At 43.1% G+C, this 26,629-nt stretch overlaps 1 protein-coding gene across 8 annotated transcripts in view; it reads left to right on the top strand.

The window, feature by feature from the left end:
• Positions 1–6,128: 6,128 nt before the first annotated feature.
• Positions 6,129–26,629, top strand: part of lef1 (lymphoid enhancer-binding factor 1) — a 42,387-nt gene continuing 21,886 nt past the window's right edge. For all 8 annotated transcript variants that reach the window (XM_044028036.1, XM_044028040.1, XM_044028035.1 and 5 more), the window contains exons 1-3: positions 6,129–7,207; positions 8,925–8,991; positions 10,113–10,240. In XM_044028036.1, the coding sequence (XP_043883971.1) occupies positions 7,010–7,207; positions 8,925–8,991; positions 10,113–10,240 (393 nt within the window). In that variant the 5' untranslated portion in view covers positions 6,129–7,009. The remainder of the gene's footprint in view (positions 7,208–8,924; positions 8,992–10,112; positions 10,241–26,629) is intronic.

The raw sequence follows: 26,629 nt of genomic DNA, 5'->3' as shown, positions 1-26,629 counted from the left end.
TCACTGTCACTTTCCCTCGAGGCACCTTAGGTCAGCCAAGTGTTAATCTGCCCATTAATCTTCAGGGGTGACGGCAGGACACACACGCACACACGCACACACACACGCACACGCACACACACGCACACGAGAAAGACTGCCTTTCATGATATTTCATGCAGCAGAGGAATTTTCTTTTGGCTGCAGTGAAGGCATCACCCTGTGAACAAGTGCATGGTGTGGACTGTGAGCTGATACAGTGGGGAATATTGTGTGCATGTGTGTGCTGCTCCGATGTTGCGTAGTGTTGTGTAGTGTGTAGTGTGGCACACATGCATGCAAGCTTCCTTGGTTTTCCTCCAGCGTGGAGAGTGTAAGTTAATACCGGCTCGCCTGTGAGCGTGAGCCAAGTCTCAGAGGAAAAGTGATCCCCAACTCTCTCTGAGCACTTCTCTCTCTCTTCTGTCATCATCGCTGACTTGAGAAGATAGATGGGTGGAGTCAGGTGCCATTTGGCATGAATCACCCTTTATCTCTCTGTGACTAAGACAGAAGACGGAGTCTCGTGATTGGATTTGGGAAACTCAACAGTGGGTGGAGGAATTGATCCTCCTGAGGAAACTTGTTTTTCAAGTGCATTGTTTTAAATGAGCAGTGATTCATTTTACCCTAGCCCAGCAGTGTGACTCTGTGGATGACAATGTTGGCCACAACCATAGACTGTATATACAAATGGATGTAATGTTGTTTTTAAATTTCCTCCTGAAGCAAACCAGGAAATAAGAGTATATTTAGCCACTAGGGGGCAAAGAAGTCAGTTTGAATGAAAGTCTATTGCCATGATAGATAGATAGATAGATAGATAGATAGATAGATAGATAGATAGATAGATAGATAGATAGATAGATAGATAGATAGAGTAAATATTTTCCTGTGGAGTTTCAGGTCTTCTTCAATACACATGAACATTGCTTGTCAGGTGACGTGTGAGCTTCCGTTTGCAACACGTCAACATTTTGCCGGTCAAATCATGAAACCCTGGAGTTCAGATGCCTCTGCGTGACCCCACGACTTGTTGCTTTTTATCCACAACTTCAAATACATTAATAATACCAAAATCAAATGCAAGATGTGTAGTTATGAAATCCGAATTAAATTGGGCTTGAAAAATGTGGATGGTAATCTAAACGTAGCCTTAGATCATTTAACCTTTTAATATTTCAGCCTGTGAATCAAAGCCAGAAAAACATAACTTAAATCACTTCTCACCACATGGGAAGACACATCAGCACCTCACAACACCTGCATCATAGAGCCAATATCATGGCTGTAGACGCCTCTTTATGACATTTATTTACATCTGCTGACTTTTGCCTTTATTGCTCTTTCTCTGTCCTCAACCATCTCCAGTGTCCAAATTGCACACATCCAAAATGCAGGTAGTGTAAATACAGCACACAGCAAGTTAAGTTAATAAGTTCATTTTAAAGACAGTTTGTCTGAGACGGCCTCCTGACAGCGTTGCCATAAATCAACAACTCATACACCTTCCCCTCTCTTCCTTCAACTCACCCCCCAGACACCCCCTCCCTTGAAAGAGGGTGAGTCATCATCTACCAGTCAAAGAGCAGCACAAATAATCACTCACCTCAGACCTCCCCCGTTTTTGATTTGCACGTTTTCTTGGCTTTAATTGCCACTTCTTTTCATCATAATTTGATGTTTGTTTCCTGTCGTTTTCTTGGTGACGGCTGTGAGCGCCGGGGCTATAATTTCTACATCAAGGAAGTTGTTATGAATGACTAGCAGGTGCAATAGACAGATGACTAGGGATTTCTCCCCTTAACTCACCTGGCGAGTACATTTACTGGGATACTGACACATCCTCACACACACACACACTGAGCAGACTGGTGTCACAAACAGTGAATCTAACACACAACACACAGGCAACACGGGCGAGTAGCAAATCATTAGGGTAATTTCTGTTTGAAGTATTGCGCATCGAAAATAGAACAGATAAAAGATGAGACAATAATAGATCTGACGAGGACCTTGACTGAATGTTGTTTCAACAGAGAGCATTTTGTCTGACACTATTTCTACCGTCTGCTTTTATAACTAAAGACTTTACAAATGAAGGAGAAACAAAATATGCTCGATATACATCTTGTTCATCAACTTTCTCTCTCTCATCACGATGTGTGAACCATTCACATATTTATTCCCAGCTTCACTTTGACGACTGGTCTGCTGGTGATAAATTATGCCCTGTGTGTCGATATAGCCCGTCCTTATACAACATGCAAAATGTAGTATCCAAAGTGAGAGACAACTGAATTCAGGTCACAGCGCAGCAGGAAATCTTCCTTTTTATGTGAGATCCAGAGGGGTCACTCTTGTGAACTCATTAGGAGATAAATGCTAATGTAGCTCTGTGTTTTTTCCCTCTCTCCTCTTCCCTTTTCTCTCTTTTCTCTCCACACCAACTTTCCTGGTTATTTTAACGACCACAGCTGTGATACACGGCACCTTGCTGCAGAGTCTAATGTATTTTCATGTCAAGAGAAAGTGTTTCAGGTGGTTGTGACGGCAGCTTCATTAGACAGGCTGTTGTTTGTTGCCTCGTCATTGACTTCAACCAAACTGGGATCATCTTTTTTTTCTTTTTTTTTATTTATTACTGACATAGCGCCGCAGCAAACGTCGCTCATTAAATAAATGAAAAAGTGGAATGGAAAATCTATATCGCTCGGTGAAACGTTCATGTCAGTGTTGTGTCCATGGTGAACAAATGATCTCCTCCTCGCAGCCTTTTAATCAGGAGGATGGACTTCTTTCTCTGCAGTGGTCTCAGTCTCACCAGGCAGCAGAAGACATTAAATAATAAATCTCTGCACGTCTACTTTAGAGACCAGAATATGAAATTCCTGCTAACTTTCAGGCTATTTAGGAAAGTTTCTAGAAACAAAGTGAAATGGATCGTCTTTATTTTTCTCATTCGTTTAGCGAGTGGAATAAAACAATAAAACTCAATTTAATATGTGCAAAAACAGCAATACCATTATTGTGCTGCCCCCTGTTGAGATTCCCTTTCAGTATTTCTTTATTCAGACCACAACATAAAATGCACTGATCATTTCAAATTAGATTCCCTTTATAGGGCAGCCCATGGCCAAGTGGAAAGGGAACTTGGCTTGTAACCGGAGGGTTGCCCGTTTAAGTCCCCACTGGGGTACCCCTGAGCAAGGCACCCAGGGCTGTCCGCTGCTTCTAATTCTGGGAAGGTTTCGAGTAGAGGATGGGTTAAATGCAGAGAAGGAATTTCCCCTCCGGGACTGATAAAAGACTAATTCATTTAATGAATTCATTTAAAGGTTGAGTGTGTGGGATTTAGTGGCCTCTACTGGTGAAGTTACAGATTGCAGTCCACTGAATGTCCCTCCCCTCACCGAGCCCGGGTTCAAGTGTGAAAGGGAGTAACTGTGGGTTTTTCTTCCAGGTAACATAATAAAGCCAAATGTATTTTCTAGAGTTTTAGGTTTGCTCCTCCTCCACGTGATAAATAACTTATTTTAACGTAACAACAACATGATTTATTCTTTTTAGGTAAAAAAAATAAATCATGTTTAGGAATAATTATCTCCACCAAGGAGGTTATGTTTTCTAGAAGCAAGAACCCACTATCACATGTAGAGCACTTTCTATTATTTTTTTGCATTAGGAATTATTGAAATAACCATTAAACTAACTGGTTTGGCACATTTAAAAATGATGATAAAGTATTGGGAAACACGACTAAATGTATTTATATTCTTGTTATTGTTATTCCAGCAGCCAGTCTGAGGTTGAGTTTAGTCTTCATTATAATTTAAGAAATTGACCATTTATAGAAATTGTCATGAAATATAAAAATGCCCATGTGCACCACATGCAGTGGACATGTGTCCATCTGTGGTTCTTCCACACATTTACTCAATTTCTTTCCCTGTTATAAATGTTGTCCCACACAAGAGCAGAGGTTCTATAAGGACAAGGCATGACACACAAGAGCATATTAAAATTGATTGTAATTGATTGAGAATTACAGCTGGATCCTTTCATGTGATTTTATTTTTTAATTAGTTCAAAAATAATTAAAAAGGTGATGATGATTATGTTTGGAAGTAGTTGCCCTGAAAACAAAACATTACGATTAAAGTTAAATATGATTATTATATATTACGATGCCAATAAACCAAAGGCAAACACGACTCATTTAATTTCCGTCTTTTCTCTCAGTTTGGATGTGTTCACCTCTTATCTCAGGCCCTGCAGGCCTGATCCGTCTCTTTTTAGTATCTTTAACAGGCCTTAATGCCCTGGATTTCCCTTTTCTATCAATTTATTATTTAAAAAAAAAAAACCATGTCCAAGGTGAATGCAGAAAAAAAACATTCAAAGAAAACCAGGTTGTTCCCATTAGCGTGGTTTAGGGTGGTGGTGGAGGTGGTGGATGGAGGTAAAATCATTTCAAATCGTGCCAGAAAAAAAAAAGCGTCAGCTAATTAAATTAAAACAGCTCTGTAATGAAGTGGAACGACACTTTTCTACAAAGTGGGAAGCACAACAGTGAGAGATGATGAGTTATATCACACTGGAAACATTAAGTGTAATGTTTGAAAGTTTCTTTTTCTTTTTTTTTACAGAAATGAAAGGTTTGTTTGTTCGGTTTCGCCTGTGTGAAATCTTTTTAACTCTCTCTCTCTCTCTCTCTCTCCATCACGGCTGCTGTGTGTGCTGCTGGCGCGCGTGTTGGCGCCTGTATCTCGCGTGCGTGCGCGCAAGTGCGTGCTCGTGTGCGCGCGCTTTCCGCTATACTCTGGAATGTAGCCAGTCTCGGCTCTTTTGAATCCACACTCTGCTTCCAAAACCCCAAAGCTTTTGATCTTTTTTCCCCCCCCTCACTGTCTCCTTACCGGAAGAGAACCTCTCTCTCTCTCTCTCTCCCTCCTCTCTCTCTCTCTCCCCTCTCTCTCTCTGTTTCTCAGCTGGGATGAACGCACACGTGGAAATGTTGGCACGGCTCCACACTCGGACCAAATTTAGTCATACAAAGGCAAGAGAGAAGAGGAGGGGGAGCTGGTTTGCTGCTGCTGCTGTTGGGGGGGAGCGGGGCGGGGGTAAGGGTGGGAGTGGGTTGGAGGGGAGGGGAGCCGGGGATGAAAGAGCCAGCCGCCGCAAGATCAAAGGGAGCCGCGGCTCCGCCCCGCTAACCCCACCTCCGCGCTTTATAAAGATCTGCCTCCACATCCCAACTTTGATTCTCACGCAATCTCTCACTCAGTGCTCGCTCACACACACACACACACACACTCTCTCTCTCTGCTGTCTTTACATGTCATTTTTGCCTTTTTTCTTCTGTCTTTTCTAATAAAATATCAGACTCACTCCACGCTTGTCCCCGTTTCCTCTGCCAGTGTTTCCTCATACTTGTGGCCAGTTCTCACACGCGTTCATTCTTAATTAATCACGTCATTTTACCTCATCAGTTCATCTGTGTTGTTTTTCCTCAATTAAAATACTTGTCGGCCTGTTTGTCTTTTAACGTGCGTAGGCCACGTGCTGACAATACAAGTATTAAACTAACATGAAGGGCGTCTGTTTGTTTGTTTGTTTGTTTACATATAATATACGTTTTCATTTTGTTTTCTTTTAGACTGCAACAAAAGAATTACATTCTATTGCAAATAACGTTGGGTTAATATGTCATTTACGTAATGAATAAACAGTAAAGGTCCACATGAGAATGTTAGAGGTTGGTCATATTGTGTGAGTTTTTATTTCTATTTTAATCCTCGTGTTTGTCTAAAAATACAACAGATTAAAATCCATTTATTCTGTTTTGACTCATATTGTAATTTCTAGTTCATTTGCCGTGATTGTTTCCACACTCTTCCTCCTCGTGTCTGTCTGTCTGTCTGTCTGTCTGTGAGTCCATTTGTTGTGTATAAACCTCAGCCTCAGGAGGAGTGTCAATCGGTGCGGTGTCAATCAGAGCCTCGGCTTCTCTTTCATCTCCTCCTTCCTTCCAGTGACTGAGGAGAGAGAGAGGAAGAGGAGGAGGAGGAGGGAGGGAGCACGGCTACATTACTAACACACACACACACACACACATTCAACACACTGGTTACATTACACTGTGGAAGCAGCACGAGAGCAGTGTGAAGTCAGTCCACGGCGGCATCTCTCTCTCTGTCTCGCGCGCTCTCTCTCTCTGTCTCGCGCTCTCTCTGTTGTTTTTGTGACTGTTTTATGACTTTTCCGTGTCTCCATACTCTTCACGTGAAACCCTTCTCAGGATGTTTCCTGTCGCGTGAACGCGACCTCACTGCGTCGCCGCTTCACTGATAAAAACGCCGTGACTGCTGCTCATCCATCAGTCGCCTCTTCTTCACCTCCAGCAGTTTCCCCCTCTTCTTCCTCCTTCTTCACCTCCACCTCCAGGGACGACGCAGCTTCTTCAGAGTGGACCGCAGAGGACGACATCCTTGTATAGATGCACTTTTTTGAGTCTTCTTGTTGTTGTTGTTGTTGTTGTTGTGACAGGACCACAGTATCCGTCGTCACTTGTGTTGACTGACAAACCGGTGATGAAATTTTAACTCGTGTTTTCTTTTCTTTTTTTTGGGTCTCTTTTTTTATTTTATTTTTTTTACTCATGACATTGAGGCGAACACCGGACTTCCTGTGTCTCATTTTGAGTGTTTTTTAGTTTGCTTTAATCAACACGAGGGGAGGCGGACGGACAGACAGACAGACAGATAGACAGACAGCAGCGACTCCTCTCCTGTTGCTTCACATAAAAACGCACCGGCTGCGTGTTTGGCACGCCGCGTCCTCTCCGAGTGACTCACCGTCGACGCTTCGGCCGAACAGAGAGGACGTTTGTGGGGGATTTTACCGGGACTTTTCCCCCCTCACGTGTGCCGCCGTCCTCGGTTTCTTTGAAGTAAAAAAAAAAAACAAACATTAATTATTTGTAAAAAAAATGCCACAGTTATCAGGCGGCGGAGACCCGGAGCTGTGCGCCACGGACGAAATGATCCCGTTCAAAGACGAAGGAGACCCACAGAAGGAGCAAATCTTCGCCGAGCTCAGCCACTCGGAGGAGGAAGGAGACCTCGCGGACATCAAGTCTTCTCTGGTCAACGAGTCAGAGAGCAGCCCCAACAGCAACAGCCACGACGTGAGTAACGTGTGTGTGTGTGTGTGTGTGTGTTTTCACTCAGGTGGTGAGTGATGAGGAAGAATCAACTGTGAACTTTGAACATCAGAGAGTCTGCAAACAAACTTGTTTCAGCCAGTTCACCACTGAAATCCATGCTTTTCATTCAGGGATGTTTCAGTGATTAAAAAGAAATGATGTGCACACTCTGCAGCAGAAAGGAAATTAAATTTAAAAACAAATATATAGGCCCTGATAATATATTGTGTATTTAGTGGATTATGTAAATTATAAAGCACCATTTCCTCCACATGTGTCTCCAGTTAGGTCATGTACAACTCTGCTGCATTTTGTGTGAAAAATAATAGAATTATTGATGTCAACATGTTCATAGAACCCACACAGATGCTCATTTAAATACAATTCATCAGAAGCAATAGAGGCCTAAATTTTACTCTTTATCTCAGGAAGTCATTGTGATGAATTTGCAGCAGAAATATGGAGAATATATTGTGGGATGTAAGAAGTGGGGCCTTGTGTGCTGCTGCCTGTGAGAAGTAGGCCATTGTCTGTGCGATGAAAGCGTCAGTGCTTGTAAACACAAGCACATGAATCTGTTCAGCACACATGGCTGAAAACCTAATAACAAACAAGATTATTAATTTACATCAAAGCTTGTAAAAAAAAAGAATTCAATTGAAATTGAATGACTCCATCTGATTATTATTATTATTTTTCCCTCAGGATGTGGTCTTTGCATTTTTGTTTCCTGCTAATTCCAATTATTATTATATTAGTTAATGCGTATTTGCAGATGCCAGTAAATTATTTTAGGCAGAGAATATTTTTTTTTATTTTACTCTTTAAATTGTTTTATCCTCTCTGATCAGATAAAGCAGATATTAATTGTTAAATGTACTGATTTCATTGTGTATGTAGACGTCAATTAATTTGTAATGTTTCTGAAATGGTGCTTTACATTCAGTGCTTGTGTCACAACATTTTATTTGCATGCACAGAGACTCTAGAGGCTATGAAATATCAGTCAAATTTAATTTTTTTGTTGCATCCATTCTCCCGTGCTCTGACCTGCAGGATGAGGAGCTGCAGCTCTCCTCATCACAAACTTAAATCGGCTGCTTCATCATTAACCGCAGTGATAATGAAATTTTAGGCACATCCTGAACAAGACTGTACACACTCGCCACCGAAATGTCCTACAGACGCACGAGTCGGAGGCTGAATGTTAATTAGGAATCCAGTGAAGTTCCCTCGCTCAGCTTGACGCCACCCTGAGGCGTGTGAACTCCAAAAAAGAGGTCCTCGTCCCAATTGTGATTTAAAGGGAGAAAGGAAATGAGGTGTGAAGTGCTGAGGATTTTTCCTTTTTGTCTTTTTTTTAATATTTTTTTTTAATCAAATACTGTCCGCAGCGTTTTCTCCTTTTTTATACATTTTTTTGCGAGGCTTTAATTTATAACATCAATACGCCTCTTATTTATTAGAATTTGAGCGGTTAGAGATGAAAACGAGAGTGGACCTATATGGCAGAGAAAACAAATTAATTTGTGAGCTCCTTAAGGACATGAAGCTTAATTAAGTGGTTCTTTTGAAGCTTTGATGCAGGCTGCTCCATCACCCCTGTATAGATAGTGGTGTGTGTGTGTGTGTGTGTGAAACCCATACTACTGTAATCGATTCATCATCGTGTTATTTCTTCTTCTTCTTTTCCCAACAGGCAGCTAGACAGTCCCAAGTACCACAAGATTCATATCATGAAAAACACAGAGACCATCAGGAAGACGGTAAGTGACGCAGCCATGAGCCAGAGTTTGTTCAATCAGCACTTTTTTAGGACAGTCTGTGAAAAACACTGACTTTTTCGAATAAATGTTGGGGCGAGTGCGAGGAAAGCGCCTCCTTGTTTTCCGGTCACACTCTTTTCTCTTATCAGAGACTGTGTTTCTGTTGCTCTCAGACAGATGAGCTCTGATCCAGGTCTAGTCAGGACATGCTGTACCTTCATGGACACAGCTACCTGTTACCAACCTCACAGATGAGGGTACCTGCAGAAAACAAAGGATGCTTGATTGTGTGGTTTTTTTCTTTGTGTTTTAATTTACAGTGACCTTCATAGTCTTCTGAAAAGAATGTACATTTGGTTCCTGTGTTCCTTTTGAAATCCGACTGACTCCAGTAAACGATTTGTACACAGCGCTCTCTGGTTGCGCCGTCACATGCAACACGTTGCTGTCGCTCATCGCTCTTTGCTATGTGACTATTGTAGTCTGACCCCACTGCTGCAGGTCATCATTACAGGGCTGTGGAGTGTGTCTCCTCTTTGTTCCCCTTTCACTCATGAATAGGATCCTCTCAAACCAAACACAGGCTTTCTTCACAACAAGACTTGTATACTCCAAACACTCCCAAAGCCCCTGGCCTTATTACACAGTGTGCAGCTGAGTGGCGAGTGGCGCTGTATAGAGGCCTCTCGCACAAAGCTGCCCCCTCTCAGGTCAAAGGCGTAGAGGAACAGTTGGGGCGTCTCCTGTTTTGACACAGTCTGTATGTTCTTCTAATTGGTGCTAATTGGCACAGAGGGGCTTCCATTGTTCCTGTGTATAATGCAACCCTCCTCTGCAAGACTTGAAGAAAGGGCACAAACAAAAGGCTGCGACAAAATAGGGCACGGGTTAAAGCAATGAAAAGTGATACTATTACAGCATCAAAACAGCCACAACTTTGGTGTTTATCTCTTTATGACCTGCTTGCTCAATGTACATTTTGAAATGTGGCATTTTAAGATTTGTCTTTGTTTTGTGTAAAGCAAATTTCTTGACATATTTGATTAATGTTTATTTAAGTGAATGAAGATTTCGGTGCCTCATGCAGATACACAGTAAACTGACTTATGTTTCCTTCTCAGGAAAACATCAAGACATGTACAGCAAAGGCCATCCTTACCCAGCCTACCCAGGTTACATCATGATGAGTAACATGAACAATGACTCCTACATGAACAACGGCTCCCTCTCGCCCCCCATGCCCAGAACGGTCAGTACCATCTCTCCTTTTTTAATGCGATAGTTTATCCGTTTAATTTAGTGACGTGAAATTTAGAAGTTTTTTATCATTTCACGGAAACGGTTAAATTGAACGTATGTGTGAAGCGTCACTGTAGTTATTTTCAGTTAATTGTGGTAAAATGATGCTAAAAGTTGCTGCTCTGAAACAACAGACATGCTTTGTGTGGTTATTACATTTCATGTTGCGCCTGTTACGGCCAGGTTTCATTCTGGATATAAGGCCACTGAAGAGACGGAACGCAAACCTTCATAGAATTGCAGTACACTGATTGCTGTATTGGATAAAGTCTTGTAAACTTGGATCTATAGCAAGCGTTGATTTTGATAAATGATTTTTCTCTCATTCATAAAAAAAATAAATAAATAAAATGGGTTAATAGCTTGACTTATCAGTGGTATTTTATCTAAATGATGTACTGTCTTGTTCCAGCATTGTGCGCACAAACTGCCTCAGTGTTAAGCAGACAAGCATGATCTATAGAGTATTTCTCATCTTGTTAAAATCTTATGTCTAAATGACCTAAGTAAGCCCTCTGCTAAGCCCAGCATGACTGAGGAGGCCTTAAGGCAACATCACGTCTTTTGAGGAGGAGGAGGAGGAGGAGGAGGAGTTTGTACTAATGGTGTATGTTGTTGTAGAAATCGTCCCTGTAACGGTATTAATTTCAGGCCAGCTGCAGGTCTGTCACTGGCGGCTTCCTGTGTCTGTCCCGCTTGCAAATTTCTCCTCTCAAGACGGACATAAAACACAGGGCACTCTAGCAGCTGTCCACTCTAATCCTGTTTTGTCCATGTCTCTGGTATCACACTTGGGAAGACAACCGGCCTCAGTGTGTGCCATGGATTGGTGTCTCCGTACAGGAAGCGCTCACACGCGGCGCAGGAAAAGCAAAAAGCCCTGGGTTGTTTTGTGGCTGTACGCTGCATATGAATCCGTTTCATCAGGGTTAAGTTTTGGAAAATGTGAGTTCTTGAGTGAGAATTGACTTTCTGGAGGCAGATGTGATTGTCGGGGGCAGATGCCACATGCTGTGTGTAAAGGATCTTCATTCATACGCAACCTCTGCCGCAGAATGATGTTAAAGTTGCATTGCTTTCCCCTCTGCTACGCTGCAGAGGGTGAGGGCATATGACATTCTGGAGAAAACGTGATCCTGATTAGCTCATGACTTGCTCTCCTCACTTCACAGATACAGTACAATAGTTTATGAAATGTGAGGTACGGTGCTCTCCAAATTCTCTTTTTATGGAGCATTTTCCGCTCAATTTTATCAATTATTCCATCATACTCAGTGAAAACTTGTCAGAGGTCTGTATGGAGACCAGCTGACTGTATGAGAGGAAATTACCCCTCACTGCAGATGAATAAGGCCAGACAGTTGGGGCAGCGTACTCGCTGCCAAAACTTTTAAATCCCTGCTTTCATTTCATTTACCATGGCTGCTTTTTTTTTTTTTTTTTTTTCTTTCACCCAATTTTGCCTCAGCCCCGTCTCCAATAAAACGGTAGTCATTTTATATACGTTTCTCTCACTTATCCAATAAAAAGAGCCGAGGCTTGGTGGAGGGATCATGGAACATGAGTGTTGTGGCTTTCTCACTGATGTCAGATTGCTGCCTCTGCTGCCGGCCGTCGCAGCCACAGTATCTGCAGGCCTGGGATCGGTTTTCACTCAGATCAAAGGCACATTCACTCTTTCATTCTCTTCCATCCCTGGCCCCACTGCCGCCCCCCCCCAATCCCAGCAGTTTAGATTGATTTGCATTGACCATGACATTCCCGCACATGCCGCCCAGTCGTGATGGAGCTGTGGGGAGTTGCTGATTGTCAGCAGATTTCAGTGCCTCCAGCCTGATAGGTCACCTCCGTCGTAAGAGCTGAGATTTTGGTGTCAACATACCCAATGGCGTTCCGTTTCATTTACCGTGTGGTTATAGTGGATTTAAAACAAAGTTGACCACTTCAAAGAGCCACGGGTGTGTTATAAATATGCTGATGTCTACCTAAACCTACAGCTGTTTCAGGATACAGAGCCTGCGGGCTCAACGTTGAGACCATTTCATCATTTTATAATGTGCCTGCTTCCTTGAAGAAGCAAAAGGGCTTTGTGTGTGTGTGTGTGTGTGTGTGTGTGTGTGTGTGTGTGGGGCCTCGTTGTATGTCATTTGAAATGATGATGATGTTTGTCTGTTTTGTCACTGCCAGACAAACGTAGTTGTTGTGTTGATTTCTGAGGAATGTAAGACGATAATGCAACCGTCATGATTGTTGTGTACAGAAATGCTTCAGTGGCACTCGTTTGTCATTGCCACAATTTCTATAAATGTTGTGATTGGCCCGGTCTAATCTGTCTGAATGGGAGGGGCCTCAGTGCCTGCTGATTGGTCTGGTTTCCAAACTAAACATTAGAGTATGTTATCATGTCTGCATACACAAACCACCAGTGTTTTTAAAGGCAAACGGACATGTTTTTAGCGTTTTTTTTCGTCATCAAAGACCTTTCACCTCGTGTTCGTCCTCCGTTGCCTTTATCTCTTATACTACTTGAGAACACGCCACAGCTTGTAAAGGTTTTATTGTCGGGCATTTGGACGGATGACAGAGAGAACACAGTACATCTTTTCTTACTGTTGAATATAAATCTCCGTATTTCAGTTAAGTAGAAAGTGTTCTGTGCTTGTTGTTACACTTTTGCTCAGAGTTGTCATAATGCATCCCATAGTGGTGGTGGAGTGTGATCTTTCAAAGCCTTTAGGATGTCATCTCTCCAGGGTTTGATGTGTAGAATCAAAGTTGATTGCATTGATGGGTTTGTTTGTCTTTGTCTTATCTCCCGACACGTGATCCCATCCCTTAGCCCCCGGGATTTGGAAATGACAGTTTCTAAATAAAGATCGTCACGCAGGAGACGGATATTTTTAAACGACCTGAAATTAATTCACACTCTTGTTTTTCGAACCCTTACATTTAAAACAAATCTCCAGTTTTACAGCCCCTGAACTACCCTTTGAATAAATTCATAAATGCCTCGTTGACGAGATAAAAACACAGCGACTGAAATGTTGATGTTTTGCAGACAGACAGAGCATGAATATTGTTTTATTTTTACCTGTGAAGATTTGTTGGTGCTCTTCAGTCTGAACTAACAGCTTGAACAGAGAAAAATGGATTGTATCTTTGCCTTTTTTAACTAGAATTAGCTGCTGCTGTTGTGGGGGGAGTTTAAAGAGCTCCCTCTCCTTCGCTGTGCACTCTTCTTTTCCCATTGGATCCTTGGTTGCAGATCCTCACAGTAAGGAAGAGGGTTTGTGTGTGTGTGTGTGTGTGTGTGTGTGTGTTGGGGGTGGTGGCGTAGTGCTGCACTTCTCTTTGATGTAGTGGGAACGTGACGGATCTGCTAGCCAGTGTCTCGCAGCGTGGAATCACTAACCCAGGCTTACCTAACGGGATTTGGTAGGACCGCTCTGGTGTCCCTCAGTGCCATGTGTGTCCTGAGCTCATGCCCCCAGCACCACCGTGGAATATCCCTGTTAAAGAGAACACTACATTTACCAACAGCCTTCCTTCTGTACACATAATGTTCTAGATGGCCGCTCGTGTAGTCTTACAGCAGGGTGGATATGCTTTTATGAAGTTTACTACACTTGGAACATTACATTTTGCCTCTAAGCAGCTGGGCACCATATGATCATCACACTGTCAGCACGTTTGATTTTCTGTCAGACGTCTCTAGTACGCTTCAGTCAGCGTGAATATTGTAAAAATGTAGACGTATACTTGCGTGTTCTGTGTCTTGTTCACCGAATGAATTGTTTTTCCTTTAGTCGGGCAGCGTTCATATCAAAGAGTCGCACTGACATTGATGTCATCTGCTGTGAATGTGTGTACACATGAAGGACATCACCGGAGACCTCACACAGAAGAAACACTCAGCGTCTCTGGCTCTTTGTAGTGCCGCTGGGTCTCACTGTTTTCATAAACAGCACCATTAACGCCAAGGTTTCTTCTTGTCCTCCACCGTCTGGTAATGCCGGTTGACACGTTTAGTCCATATGCACGGTGCTAATGATGCCATGTGGTTGCAATCACCTTATCTGTGCGTTTCATCTTTTCTAATGGAGCCGAGCAGTGTGATTCTCAACCAGGACAAAGAGATATGCGTGCTTGTGTAACCAAAACTGATTTAGTTTTCCTGGTAGTGTATGTGCACGCTGACTGATTCTGTAAAAAGATATTTGCCTTTTTGAACGCAATAACTGGCGCATATTGTCACCAAGGCCAACACACTATTGTTGGCCATGTTAAAGAAAAGTAGGCAAAAATATACCTGGATCCATCAATGTATTCACATCTGCTATGGTCTAGATCTGCTATACATGGGAACTGGTTGCTTTAAATAAATAGAGACTGACAAAAAAAACAGAAAAACAAAGTGCAGTGTCAATATAACAAGTCAGCAGTAAAGCTGCACAATTAATCACTAAATAGTCAGAATCGCAATCTGACAAAGTGCAATATTCAAATCGAAAGACAATTAAGTTATTCAGTTCAGATTAAACATGTGACTTAATAGCATCATGATGGAATTGTGCAGTGCTGCAGGATTTCACTGGCCCAAACATCACTTATGGGATAAGAAAATGTTTTTGTTTATAAATAATTTTATACACACACACACAAAAGTGTGTGTGTGTGTATATGTGTGTGTATATATATGTATATATGTATGAATATGTGTATATATGTGTGTATATATGTGTATATATATATATATATATATATATATATATACATACGTACATACATACATACATATGTATCAATGAATCAAATCTCAATCACATCCGTCAAAAATAGTCACAATATTAAATTTTTTCACCATGTCATGCAGCTCAAGCAGTCAGAAAGAAACCAAAAGTTTTGTATTCTACTGTTTGATACAATTAAGCTACGGAGGAAGTTAAAATCCAAATTTTGGGGCATGTAACTGCTCAAAGCACAGCACTCATAGATGATGACACTCCGCTCCCCATCCACCCACTGAGTTGGATGAAGCTTAACCAATCAAGCAGTGCTGCCTGGAGCCAGCCAGTCAGGCTTCCATGAAGAGACTGTCGCTCAGGCCCACAGCACCTGCTCAGAGGGCTTCACTCTTCACTCACAGCCTGCTGCTGATCTACAGGGGTCAGCGGAAAGCCTCGCCAAGGTTGTCCCTTATGCCCAAATCCGTTTGAATGGCCTGGGTGTGGACTTCCTGTAAGGGTGGTTCAGACATGTAGACTAGAGGGGCGTGGTGTGTGCATGAGTGGAGTGTTTTTGTCGATTTGTTGTGGAGCTGTTGTCACGCTCACCGTTATTATGACGATGCATAATTAGAAAAGACTGTGGATGACTCTCTACAATGATGTTGCGGTGGAGTTTATGGCCACTGTGCCAAATGAGCGAAGCTCAATTCATATTTCTGAACACACCTTAAAGCTTTGTTTACTTTGCTGTTAAATCGCAAGTTTAACTTAACTTAACTGAGCCAGTCTGGATGTAAAGCCATGATTTGTGAAGCTTAACTCGAGTTCCATGAAGCTCGATCACAGTGCCTCACTGTTTGCTGATAAAGCTGTAAATTGAGTATAAAATATGAATAGCTTTATTGACTTCGCCCTGACAGCTTGTAGGTCTATATAAAAATGAGCAGTGTTCCAGCTAGTAAACTGCAGCACGGGGAACAATAGGACCACAGGAGTGAAACATGGGTGCAAATCCTGCCGGCTGTATCCAGACTTCAGAGAGGCTCAAACAGCCCTCACTTTGTCCAGCTAAGAAATGGAGCTATGATCAATAGCAGCTCTGTTGTATGAAGTTGGTCAGTCTCTGGTTTGCGCTTGCCCTCCCTCCTTCTCCTTGCTGTTTCATATTTTTTCAGAAGCTCATTATTTCTTTCTGCTGTGGGTGGGAGTGCTAAAGAGGCTCACATGCAATGTGGATCTGACAGCGCTGAAATATTAATGGTCCCCAGTGTAGGAGGTTGGTATAAGGCCTGCATAGTTACAGTACAAAGGGTGCCTTCTCGCCACCAGGCTTTATTAGCCAAGCTGTTAAATGAATAGATGGATATAGCTCACACTCTTTCTTTCTTCATGCTTCCTCTTGTGTTTTCCCTCCGCACATCAAACCACTTTCCCTTTGCCGAGCCGTTTCCAGCACGTACGCTAAGTGGCTATCAGACGCAGACTCGCATGTGCGTGTATGTCAGCGCTACACGACACTGTTGTATTTTGTGTGGGAGGACAAAAGAGGAGGGCTTTGCTATCAGTTCATTTTGTGTGGTCTGGGCAATAAAAAACACCCTGTTCTTTGACTGTGAAAAACGCTGCCTGTCTTTAATTTTTGGGAAACCCATAAAAGTCAGTCGCTCCTTTCATATCGGCGGCAGAATTGAAAACAAATGCTACATTCTCCCCTCCTCTCCTTTGAACTGGCCAATTATGGAGTTGTGAAAATAAAAATCAGTCTGTAGATCTCTTTACTCCCCCTCTTTTCTTTCCTTCCCTCTCTCTCTCTCTCTCTTTTCTTCCTCCCTTACTTTCTTTTTTTCCCCTCCTCCTCCTCCTCCCCCTCTTGTTTTTGAAGAAACCGAGGGGGGATCACTGATGTCAAAGTCAAAACCGAGAGCATTAAGAAAACTGGCGAAATGCAATACAGCTGCAATCCGACATGACGCTAGAAAATAGGGCTGAGGAGCAGAAAGCCTCTCTCCCGTATTCCCAGGGCGCGCAACTGCTCCCGGCCTTGGCTTTGATCTCTTCAAAGCCTCTTGCCTCCTACTAGATGGAGAGTCTTGGCTGCTGCTCGTGAGTGCTGGAGAGAGGCAGGGAGTGAGGTTGGGGGTGTTTTTTTTTTTTTTTTTTTGGTGGGGGAGCCGCCGTCGTCTTTTCCTTTCCAGGGCTGAAATCAATCATGGTGCCGAGGCAATTATGCGTAATTCAACCCCAGCCAGATTAGTGACTCTCGTTACCTGAGCGACCGGAGCTCGGTAATCTGTGAGACACACCGGCCTCACCAGCAGAGGAGTAGCCAGGACAGACGAGGGCACTTGAGGGGCTTGAGGGAGAGGTGGTGAAAAGCAGACTGCCATGCTGCTGTCCAGCAGAGCACAAAATCGGAGTACAATGGAGTGATTACACTTGCAGATGTAGCCATATTTATGACGAAATGGATGGAGAGAACAGAGAGACTGAAAAGTGCTGAATGCCACGAAGCTTAGCAGTCGGTGTACTAACGAGCCCGCTGCCTTTTGTGTTCAAACATGTGCGTAACGTCACCTCCACTGTGCTCCCAGTCCTCCCCCACCATCCGCCGTGTTGTCCCCCTCTCGTGCCATATCTCTGTCCCTCATGCCCCTCCACAGTCGGCTCCGAAATGCAAGCCCGGCCAAGGCTCCTGCCCCAGGCGCCCAATTTACTATGGCTGGAGTAAAGCTCAGTGGCCCCGAGTCACAAAGGAAAACAGCAGAGCTGAATGCTGCTCTTTCCCTGCTGCTGCAGTTCTTCTGATCCGTGCGACTGTTTCAGTGTCTTAACAATGTAACTGTTCACACTCGTGTGCTTTTTGTGTTTATGTGACGTTCTGACGAGATTTATCCCACTGATGTTTGCTTCCAGTTTAGTCAAATCTAGGTTGTGGTAGCAGTTTGATGCTTGTGCCTAATGCGTCTAGAGTATTTAAGTGGATGATAATTTAGATTGCAGAAGAATCACATTATTGCACTAGTTAAGTGGAAATATATGATTCCCTCTGTGCGCTCTGATGTCACAGGGATGAGAACAAGGCTTTGTTTTTTCCTCAGCAGTCACTTGATACAGGATGATGAAACCCACAAAGATATCTAGCAAGAACGTGTTTGCTCGTCTGATGAGCTCGCCCTGTGCTCCAGGTTTCTTTTGATCATTGGACGGTTTGCTTGCAGTTCTTTTCCGTGATGCACATGAAATAAACCACATACGCCGGCCTGCCACGGCAGTATACGTCGTTCATCAGCACCTTGGCGTCTGCTATAGTTTTGACGAGGCAGGCAGAGAAGTGGAGCTCACTCTAAAAATATAAAGGTCACGCTGAATGGATTATGTGGCTTCAATGGAGCCACCGTCCGGCTCGGCAGGAGCCCTTAAATCCACCAGCAGTCATAACCCTTAGCTCAAGGGCCAGGTGACGCTTTTCATGTCCTCCAATGGAGAGACATCACAGAGGCATCCTCGACTTTGAGCTGCCCGTCATCAAACAATGCATCAGCATCAAATCAGTCCACCCCCACTGCACACTGATCATTTTATATGAAAGTGCTCATCAAGGCTGCCTCAACCTTAAAATCTGCTTTATTTTTAAACATCTGTTCTCCCAATTAAAAACACTGACACTCCTCTTCGCTGAAGCAACAGTTAAGTCAAATTTGTTCTGACTTCTACTTCTTAACTTTCATTTTTTTTTCACTTGTTTTTTTCCAATGAGTTCAGACCTGAATTCTCAAAAATCCTCAGACCACTTTTATGTCTGTGGATCATCGTAGTAACCTTAGAATTTGTCATTTAAACCATGAGACACAGAGATACGTGACTCATATTGTACCGTCAATGAAACTTATTATATAAACCTGGTAATACAGGTTTATATTATATATTTATAAAAAAAATCTATTTGTTGGTTATCCATTATTTATTATGAAAAAATAACACGAAATAGACCCATTTTTTGGAGCATATTTAAATTTTGCTGAAAATATATTACGAGTATTTCAGTAGTTTGTAGTTCATCAACAAATTGTTTCAGTTTTCTAAACTGACACTCAAAGTATATTAAATATTTAAATCCAACATTTAAGATAAAATTATGTAAACACACAGCTAACGTGTGTCTGTGTGTTTATTATGTGGCCTCAGGTGCAGGAGTGTGCCCTATAATGTTGCCCTGAACCTAAGGAGTTTCTTTTGTGTCCCTGAAATTCACTATTAGCATTTCTTTAGAGGTGTCGAGGGATAAGCAGACGTCCGTTGCCATGTTGTACATGGACATTGTTTTGTGTGTATTAAAACCCATGAAACCCTGCCACAAAGCTAATTGATTGGGTGGAGTTTTCACGTGACCGTTCAGATCCTTGGAGAGGTTCTTCAAGTGCTCCCTGCTTCTGTGGCCATGGAGAAAAGGCATTTGTTCAGAGGGGATCAGATTTGAATAGCTTTGTGCTTTCCATTCAGGTCTTAGCAGGGGCGTGTGCGACTGGCTAAGAAGAAACCCTAAATGTGGGGTTTGATTAATGACTAATTCCAGGCTGAAAGGCAGTTGTTGGTAGTCTTTACCAGTTAATCCCTTAAAACGTGGAATCACACCCAAACAGTGGGCTGCTGGTATTGTTGCACGGTCCATAATGTGAATGAGCCGAATGGTTTGCAGTGTGTTTCGCCGTCATTAATGTTATATTGTATTGTGTGTACTGATTATATGTAGAATCAGAGCAGTGACACAACACAAGTGCAAATGTCTAAGAAGGTTAAAAGATCGTGAAGAGGAAAATATGTGTGCATCCTGTAGAAGACATTGCAATCTCAAGTGAGGTGAGCTGAGCACTGATCATGTGACCATAGGGTCAAAGGTTGGGATAAAGGACAGGATACAGGTGTGAAACGACTTGGGGCAAAAATGGCTTCTCCTCACTCGCAGTTTTGCCAAAATGACATGAGCTCAATACTAAACACTATCTTTTAGAAATGTTATGTAACATTATGTCATCAATGGCACATGCTCACGCTGTCGATATTGTTATTCGCTCTATTCTTATGAGCTATGTAGGTGAGTGCGCTACTGTGTGAAGGGAAACTAGGTCAGTACTGTCTGCAGCTCAGGCAGAAGCCGCTCTCATTCAAACCACCTCCCCATCTATGTTTTCCTCATGTGTGCCATTGAAAAGCTGCCTCTGCTGCTGCCTCTGCTGCTGCTGCCTCTGCTGCTGCTGCCTCTGCTGCTGCTGCTGCTGCTGCCGCCGCCTGGCTAGTTTGCAGTGCTAACATTTACCCCTTCCTTTCTGTAGCTACACCGTGCACTCAGTGTTGCTTTGGAGCTAGCTGCATGGAGCTTAGTGAGTAGTGTATTGTCTGTAGCTCTCATCTCCACAGGTAGATATGCACAAAGACCCCCACTAGACTCTATTTCCCCCACTCAACGCTCAGCTCCCAAATCCAAACTGACAGCCATTCATACCCAGAATACCTGAGCGAGAGCTGGGGGGGTGACACTATCTAGGTGAAGCAGGCAAATCCCCTCTTGTACGACGGATCCATGAAGCTCCTGGTCCTGCAACTCCATCAGCTCCCCATTCTGCGCTGCATTTTCTCACCCTCGTTCTTTCTGTCTCTGATATTGTTTGGGGGGGCTAAGGCTTCAGTGCACTAGCCACACAAACTTAGCCTGTGCTGCATTTTTATTTGTGTACATCTCTCAGGGCCCTCGTGTGGATGCTGGCACCACCGTGCTGCCTGGCATGAACGCAGCTACTCAGCAGACTGGAGCTGGCTTCTATTGAAAAATCATGCAGTGTGTGAAAGCAGTAGCAGGGTTGCCATAAATAGCTGCTTGAGAGCAATGTCAAGTGATGCGGGAGCAGAAACTTAGCTGTAAACCTTTTTTTTTTTTTGCTTGTGGTCAGTTTTAAAGGCTGAGTTCACACATTAGAAATGTAGCTGATGAAGAGTGAATGGTAACACAGTGGCTAATGTAGGTGAGATAAACTCTGTACATCAGCCACTTATTCTGTTACTAGTTCTGTGATGATGCTTTTTCTGATACAGTTCTAGCTAGAGCTGAAATTATGAATCGATTACTAAATTAATCGACAACTATTTTGATAATCGGTTTGAAGCTTTTTTCACGATTAAAACAAGATTTCCGATTGTTAAGCTTCTTAAATGTGAATATTTTCTTCATTTCTTTGCTCTGGATAACAAAGAAATCATTAAAAGTGAATCATTTTGGTTTGTGGACAAAACAAGACATTTGAGAACGTCATCATATCCAAGTTTGACAAACATTTTTAAGGTTTTCTGACATTTTATCGACCAAACGATTAATCGATTATGAAAATAATCGTTAGTTGCAGCTATAGTTCTAGCATGACTTGGCTTAGTTTTTCTTTTGCTTTTCCATCAGTGGTAGTACCTGGTACTCGTTTAGTACCTGGTACTCGTTTAGTACCTGGTACTGGTTTAGTACCTGCTCTGGTGAGGTTCCAAGCGAGCTGAGCCGATACTAAAATGTGACGTCAACAGACTGCCGGCCACTGATTGGTCAGAGAGTGTTGTCACTGGAAGAGTCATGTGCGCAGCATCTGACACAAGAATCAAACCCATTTAGCAAGGAAGTTTCTAAAATCTCAGTGTTTAACAGCCTGGTAGAGCTGCAACTAATGATTATTTTCATAATCGACTAATCTGTTGATTATGTTCTCGATTAATCGTTTGGTCCATGAAATATCAGAAAATCTTAAAAAATGTTGATCGGTGTTCGTCAAACCTGGAAATGATGATGTTCTCAAATGTCTTGTTTTGTCCACAAACCAAAATGATTCACTTTTAATGATTTCTTTGTTATCCAGAGCAAAGAAATTAAGAAAACATTCACATTTAAGAAGCTTAAACTATCGGAAATCTTGTTTTAATGATGAAAAAAGCTTCAAACCAATTAATTGATTATCAATATAGTTGTCGATTCATTTAATAATCGATTCATCGATTAATTGTTTCAGCTCTAGAGTCTGGTGTATTTAGCGACAGCACTGCCGAAAGCCGGCGATCGTGAGCGTGAGGCGTTCAGTGACGACTCTGCGCACATCAAAGAGATGCTGTAATGGAAAGTAAAGGCCTGGTACTAAACTGAGTAGAGCCGAGCCAAGTCGTGCTAGAAGTGAATGATGGAAAAGCGCCGTAAGACTCGTGTCATCCGAGGTGTTACTATTACTTACACACGTATCATTGTCTCCACTGATCCATGATGCTACAGCGAGCAGCCATGCTCTTCGTGGAGGGGAAGATGCCTCGTGGGTGCTCGTGTGTGTGCAGTCTGGCTTTTGTGTGTGTGTGTGTGTGTGTGTGTGCGTGCGTGTGCGCTCACAGGCCTGCTGACAGTGGCACTTCAGCAGAATGTTTGCCCTTTCCTCAGTCCTTTGATGTGACCAGGTCCTGCTGTGATAATGAGCCCCGTGCCCTGCTGCAAGGTGAACATCCAGCAGTTCGCCCAGGGCGCTGCCAGAGCAGAGGCCCCACCCCCAACACACTGCCACACACACACACACACACACACACATGCACTCATGCACACTTTGCAAACCCAACAGTGGAGTAGAAGACATCCACTCAGAACTGATGGTGTCATCAGTGACAGATATGATAGTTTAGGATGAGAGGTTATTGCAGGCAGACAGAGGGACACAAGTGGATGATCAGTGTCTTCATTAGGAATGATTGGACGTGGGGTTAAGAGCTCCTGATGTCAAAGTATGTGCTTAACACACTGCTGCTTTTTGGTCTTCTCATGTGATCCCTGACCTGCTGACCAACCTTCAAACAAAAGCGTTTTCTTTTATTTTCTTTGGTCAAAACAATAATTTGGTCATAAATCATTTAGTACAAAGGTTTTTAAAGCAGCCATGTTCTTTTTTCAGTAGCTCAACAGGAGAGGAAAATAACAACTGGTTCATTTCTAATGATCTGTTGCTCTTCCGTAGGTTTTTTTAATAGCACTGTGACGCAGGAAAAAAATGACTTTAAAAAGCGGATAAAGTCTTTTCATCTGGGTAGGCATATTTCACACAAATTATCCTCTTTGCACGTTGCGAATGCAAGTGTGAGAGCTCGCGCGATTGGTTTGCTCGGAGCGCACGCTCTTCATGCCAACTGAAGGATGATGGGTAATCCTCCTCGTCAATTGTGCTTGTTGGTGGTGGAAAAAGTTAATACTGTTAATATGTCCTTTCTGTTCATACGTGGCATGTATGTGTTAAATACCTTTAATTAAGAGGTTTTTGCAGTCGTGTAACCCTTCACCATGCACCATGACTGCACTTTATATGCATGTAGTTTGTATATGTGTTGATACAGTGGCTTGTGTTAATAATATGGTTAGTGTGTGTGTGTCTGTGTGTGTCATCGTGGTGTTCAGAGGGAGATTGTTCTTGCACAATAAGTTTGTGTCACCACTAAAACCACAATACTGTATTTACGGTATACGATGTATGCTGAATGAAGCTATGTCAATAATTCACAATTTTATTCATCTGACCTCAACACGTCATCACCCTAATGTGTGTGTGTGTGTTGGGGGGGGTATTCTTTTGGATTTGGGGTGTGACAGATGTAAGTTTTTCTCCAGGGCAAGCTTTCGCTGTTATCCATAGCCTCCTCCGCGTGTGTCCCTGTGGTTGGCTTCACTTGTTCGTCTCATTACCCCGGGCGCGTGGCGCTCCTCCGCTTGCTGCCGGCCTGGCTTTCTTCTCCATTAATTGGGTTTCGTTACATTAAGCCCCCTGGCCGAGGGGCCGTCCTGCCAATAAAACATTCCATTTTTAGCACTCTGCTCAAAGCTGGTGGGGTTCAACCTCTCTGTGAGTGGTAATTGGTTATTTATTTAAGCTTCCTCAGGTTGGTCTCCACTGGTTTTGGTAGAGCGAGGGTGGGGAGGGGAGTGAGATTCAGTCCCTTTTCTCTGTCCTGTGTTGTAAATGTTTGCTCACGTTTGTTGGGAGAAGGTTGAACAACTCGCACACAAATGCACCTGAGTGTGAACACCTGGTCTAAGGATGACTGTAGGATTTCACCAGTGGACACACCCCAGCCTCATGCTCAAACTCTCTGTATTTACAGAGGCGCTCTGCCAGTAGTCTTTGTCTTTATGAGCCTTATTTTCAGTGGAAACGGTAGTCAAAGGTATTTCAACAATTGTAAAAGGGTGTGTGCTCTCGGCCCGTGATTCACTGCTATTTTAAAAGATTTCCTCAAGTAGGAATCGCGTCATTCTATTGAAATGTGAAGCAAACCATTGATGATACTATTTGCCCTCTGTCTTGGATTCTTTCAATTCTCCTGTTTTTTGGTGCAACCTTTTCCTCTCGTGCAGAAAATCCTCAGAGTGGGTGAGGTTAGGTTTTGGGGTGAGAAGGGCATTTGCATGGGAATCCATAGCTGCCGCCGTCTCCCCAGCTGTTTTTGACACACCTCACATGGTGGTTTTTCTGCACACTTGGTTGTAGCTGCAGGCGGAGAGAGTCCTCATTGCATATAAATTACAGAAGTGGGAAGTGATTATTATAAAATGTGTATTCCCGCTTTCCCTTTTTTCCACTCCACTCTGTAGAAGTGGTATAATTGAGTGGAGTACAAAAGCCGTGCTGGGGGGTAGTTCCATACAACTACAACATATTGAAACACACGCTCCTTCTTTGCAACCGTTGCAGGATGATAGTGGAATCTGACATAATACAAGCGTAGAGACGCTGGTGTGCCGTCAGAGGTCCGTCCGTCCGTCCTCACAAAAACAAAACAAACCAAATGTCCTATTTCTCTTCCCCACCCCCAGTTTGAGACGGCGCGCCAAGTCACTGGCTTCCCCCGTACTGAAACACACTGTACGTCTCCTCCATGGAGGGCTCCCTGCCATCTCCGGTTCCACACAATGAATTTCTCTTAAAACCACATCTGAGGGGTTATTTCAAAGGACTGGCCAAGCCTGGTTATGGAATTCCAAATGGAACGTTCTCTTTTCAATCTCTGCTGCCTCTCCTCTTTCACTCCCCCTGAAAAATATGAATAGAAAGTTCCTAAGCCTATTATTTCTCCTGTATTGTGAAGGGGACCTCCAATATGGCTGCACTTCTGCTGCTACCAAGGGCTTTTAAAATCAGGACAGTGATGACATAACAAAGTCCCTCATGGCTGTGGTCAACGGAGTGTAGCTGTGTTTTTTGTCCTATACCTGTACTTAGGTTTTTACTGAACCCTAATACACTTTTCACATTCAAATTCTATGTATAACGTGTGGGATTAAAGGTTGAATGAACGCTAAATTACAGATAATTGTTGTTGTCGTCTTCCTCGGGTAAACCATGGTTAGTTACAGCATGCAATGTTTGTAAATATGCACCAAAATAGCCATACGTCTTTATTGGTTTCTTCCTTTTTTGTTTTGGTGGAAAAAAAGATTTGAAAGGACAAGCTTCATTAGGTGCTGAGGAGTCAATAACCTTTAATTCTTTCACATCACTGTTATTTTTGTTGCAAATGAGCACAAAAGAATAACATTTGTTTCAACTTGGTTTCTTTCTGGTCCTTTGGAGAAGACTTTCATCTGAAATGATAATCCCCCGGGTTCTTATCTCATTCTCAAAGGATAACAAATGGCAGTGGAGAGGCGTAAAATAATATGGGTGAGAATGCTATCATTTAGCCCCTGGTGTAGGCACGTCCCTGTGCCCCGGCCCTGCTTAGTCCTCCTTTAGGGTTAGCAGCCTTGACTAATGAGGATGAAGCTGACACTCCCACACCCACAGATTATCCCATCACCTTTGACTCTTGCTAGCTGGGGTCAAAAAAAGAACTCACCTGGACTAGTGTGAAAAGCTGCTGCATCATGGCTTAATTAGTTCTCAGGCAGGATTTGTCTTTTGTTCCTGAGAAACAGAGCGTGTTTGCGGCGTGGACGGTAACAGGCGATGGACTTTGAGACAAACATGAAACTGGAGATGGAATTCTCAGCCTGATTAGGAGTGTGGATGATGCTTCATGTGGTTGTGGACACGGCTTGTTTTTGGAAACACTGCCGACATTCTGCTCTTTGTGTTCCTGGTGAGGACATTCCCAGAAGGTGGAGGGAGGGAGGGAGGGAGGATCTTAATTTGAGAGTTGTGCCAGTCTGCGAGTGGTCCGGGAAAACTCCGACATTCCAGCCATCCCTGTGTCCAGGGCATTTTGTGTGTGTGGTGGACGAGTGGACGGGTTAGCACCGTAGGAATGTCTGCTGGGACAATGAAGTGAGAGCTAATAAAGAAACATTGTCTCCTCACGTTTAGAAATGAGATGTATATCTTTAACGGCGTTATTAATCACGTGACCTTCCTGTGGGAGCGTTTGATTAACATCTCCATGAAGTCAAAGTGACTTGGTGTAAGACACGCTTCACCCGCCGGTGAACCGGTGTCTCTGCGGTTATCTGCCATGTGTCCTGTGGAGGTGATATTTTGACTCCAGCTCAGCTCTGGGCTCAGATTGTAAATAGTAGATGTAGCATGGCTAAGCATTACCATGTGTTCAGTGCTGCTGAAGCATGT

This window comes from Solea senegalensis, linkage group LG6 (genome assembly GCF_019176455.1).
Source record: "Solea senegalensis isolate Sse05_10M linkage group LG6, IFAPA_SoseM_1, whole genome shotgun sequence".
Taxonomy (NCBI): domain Eukaryota; kingdom Metazoa; phylum Chordata; class Actinopteri; order Pleuronectiformes; family Soleidae; genus Solea; species Solea senegalensis.
This window is presented reverse-complemented; position numbering and strand designations above follow the sequence as displayed.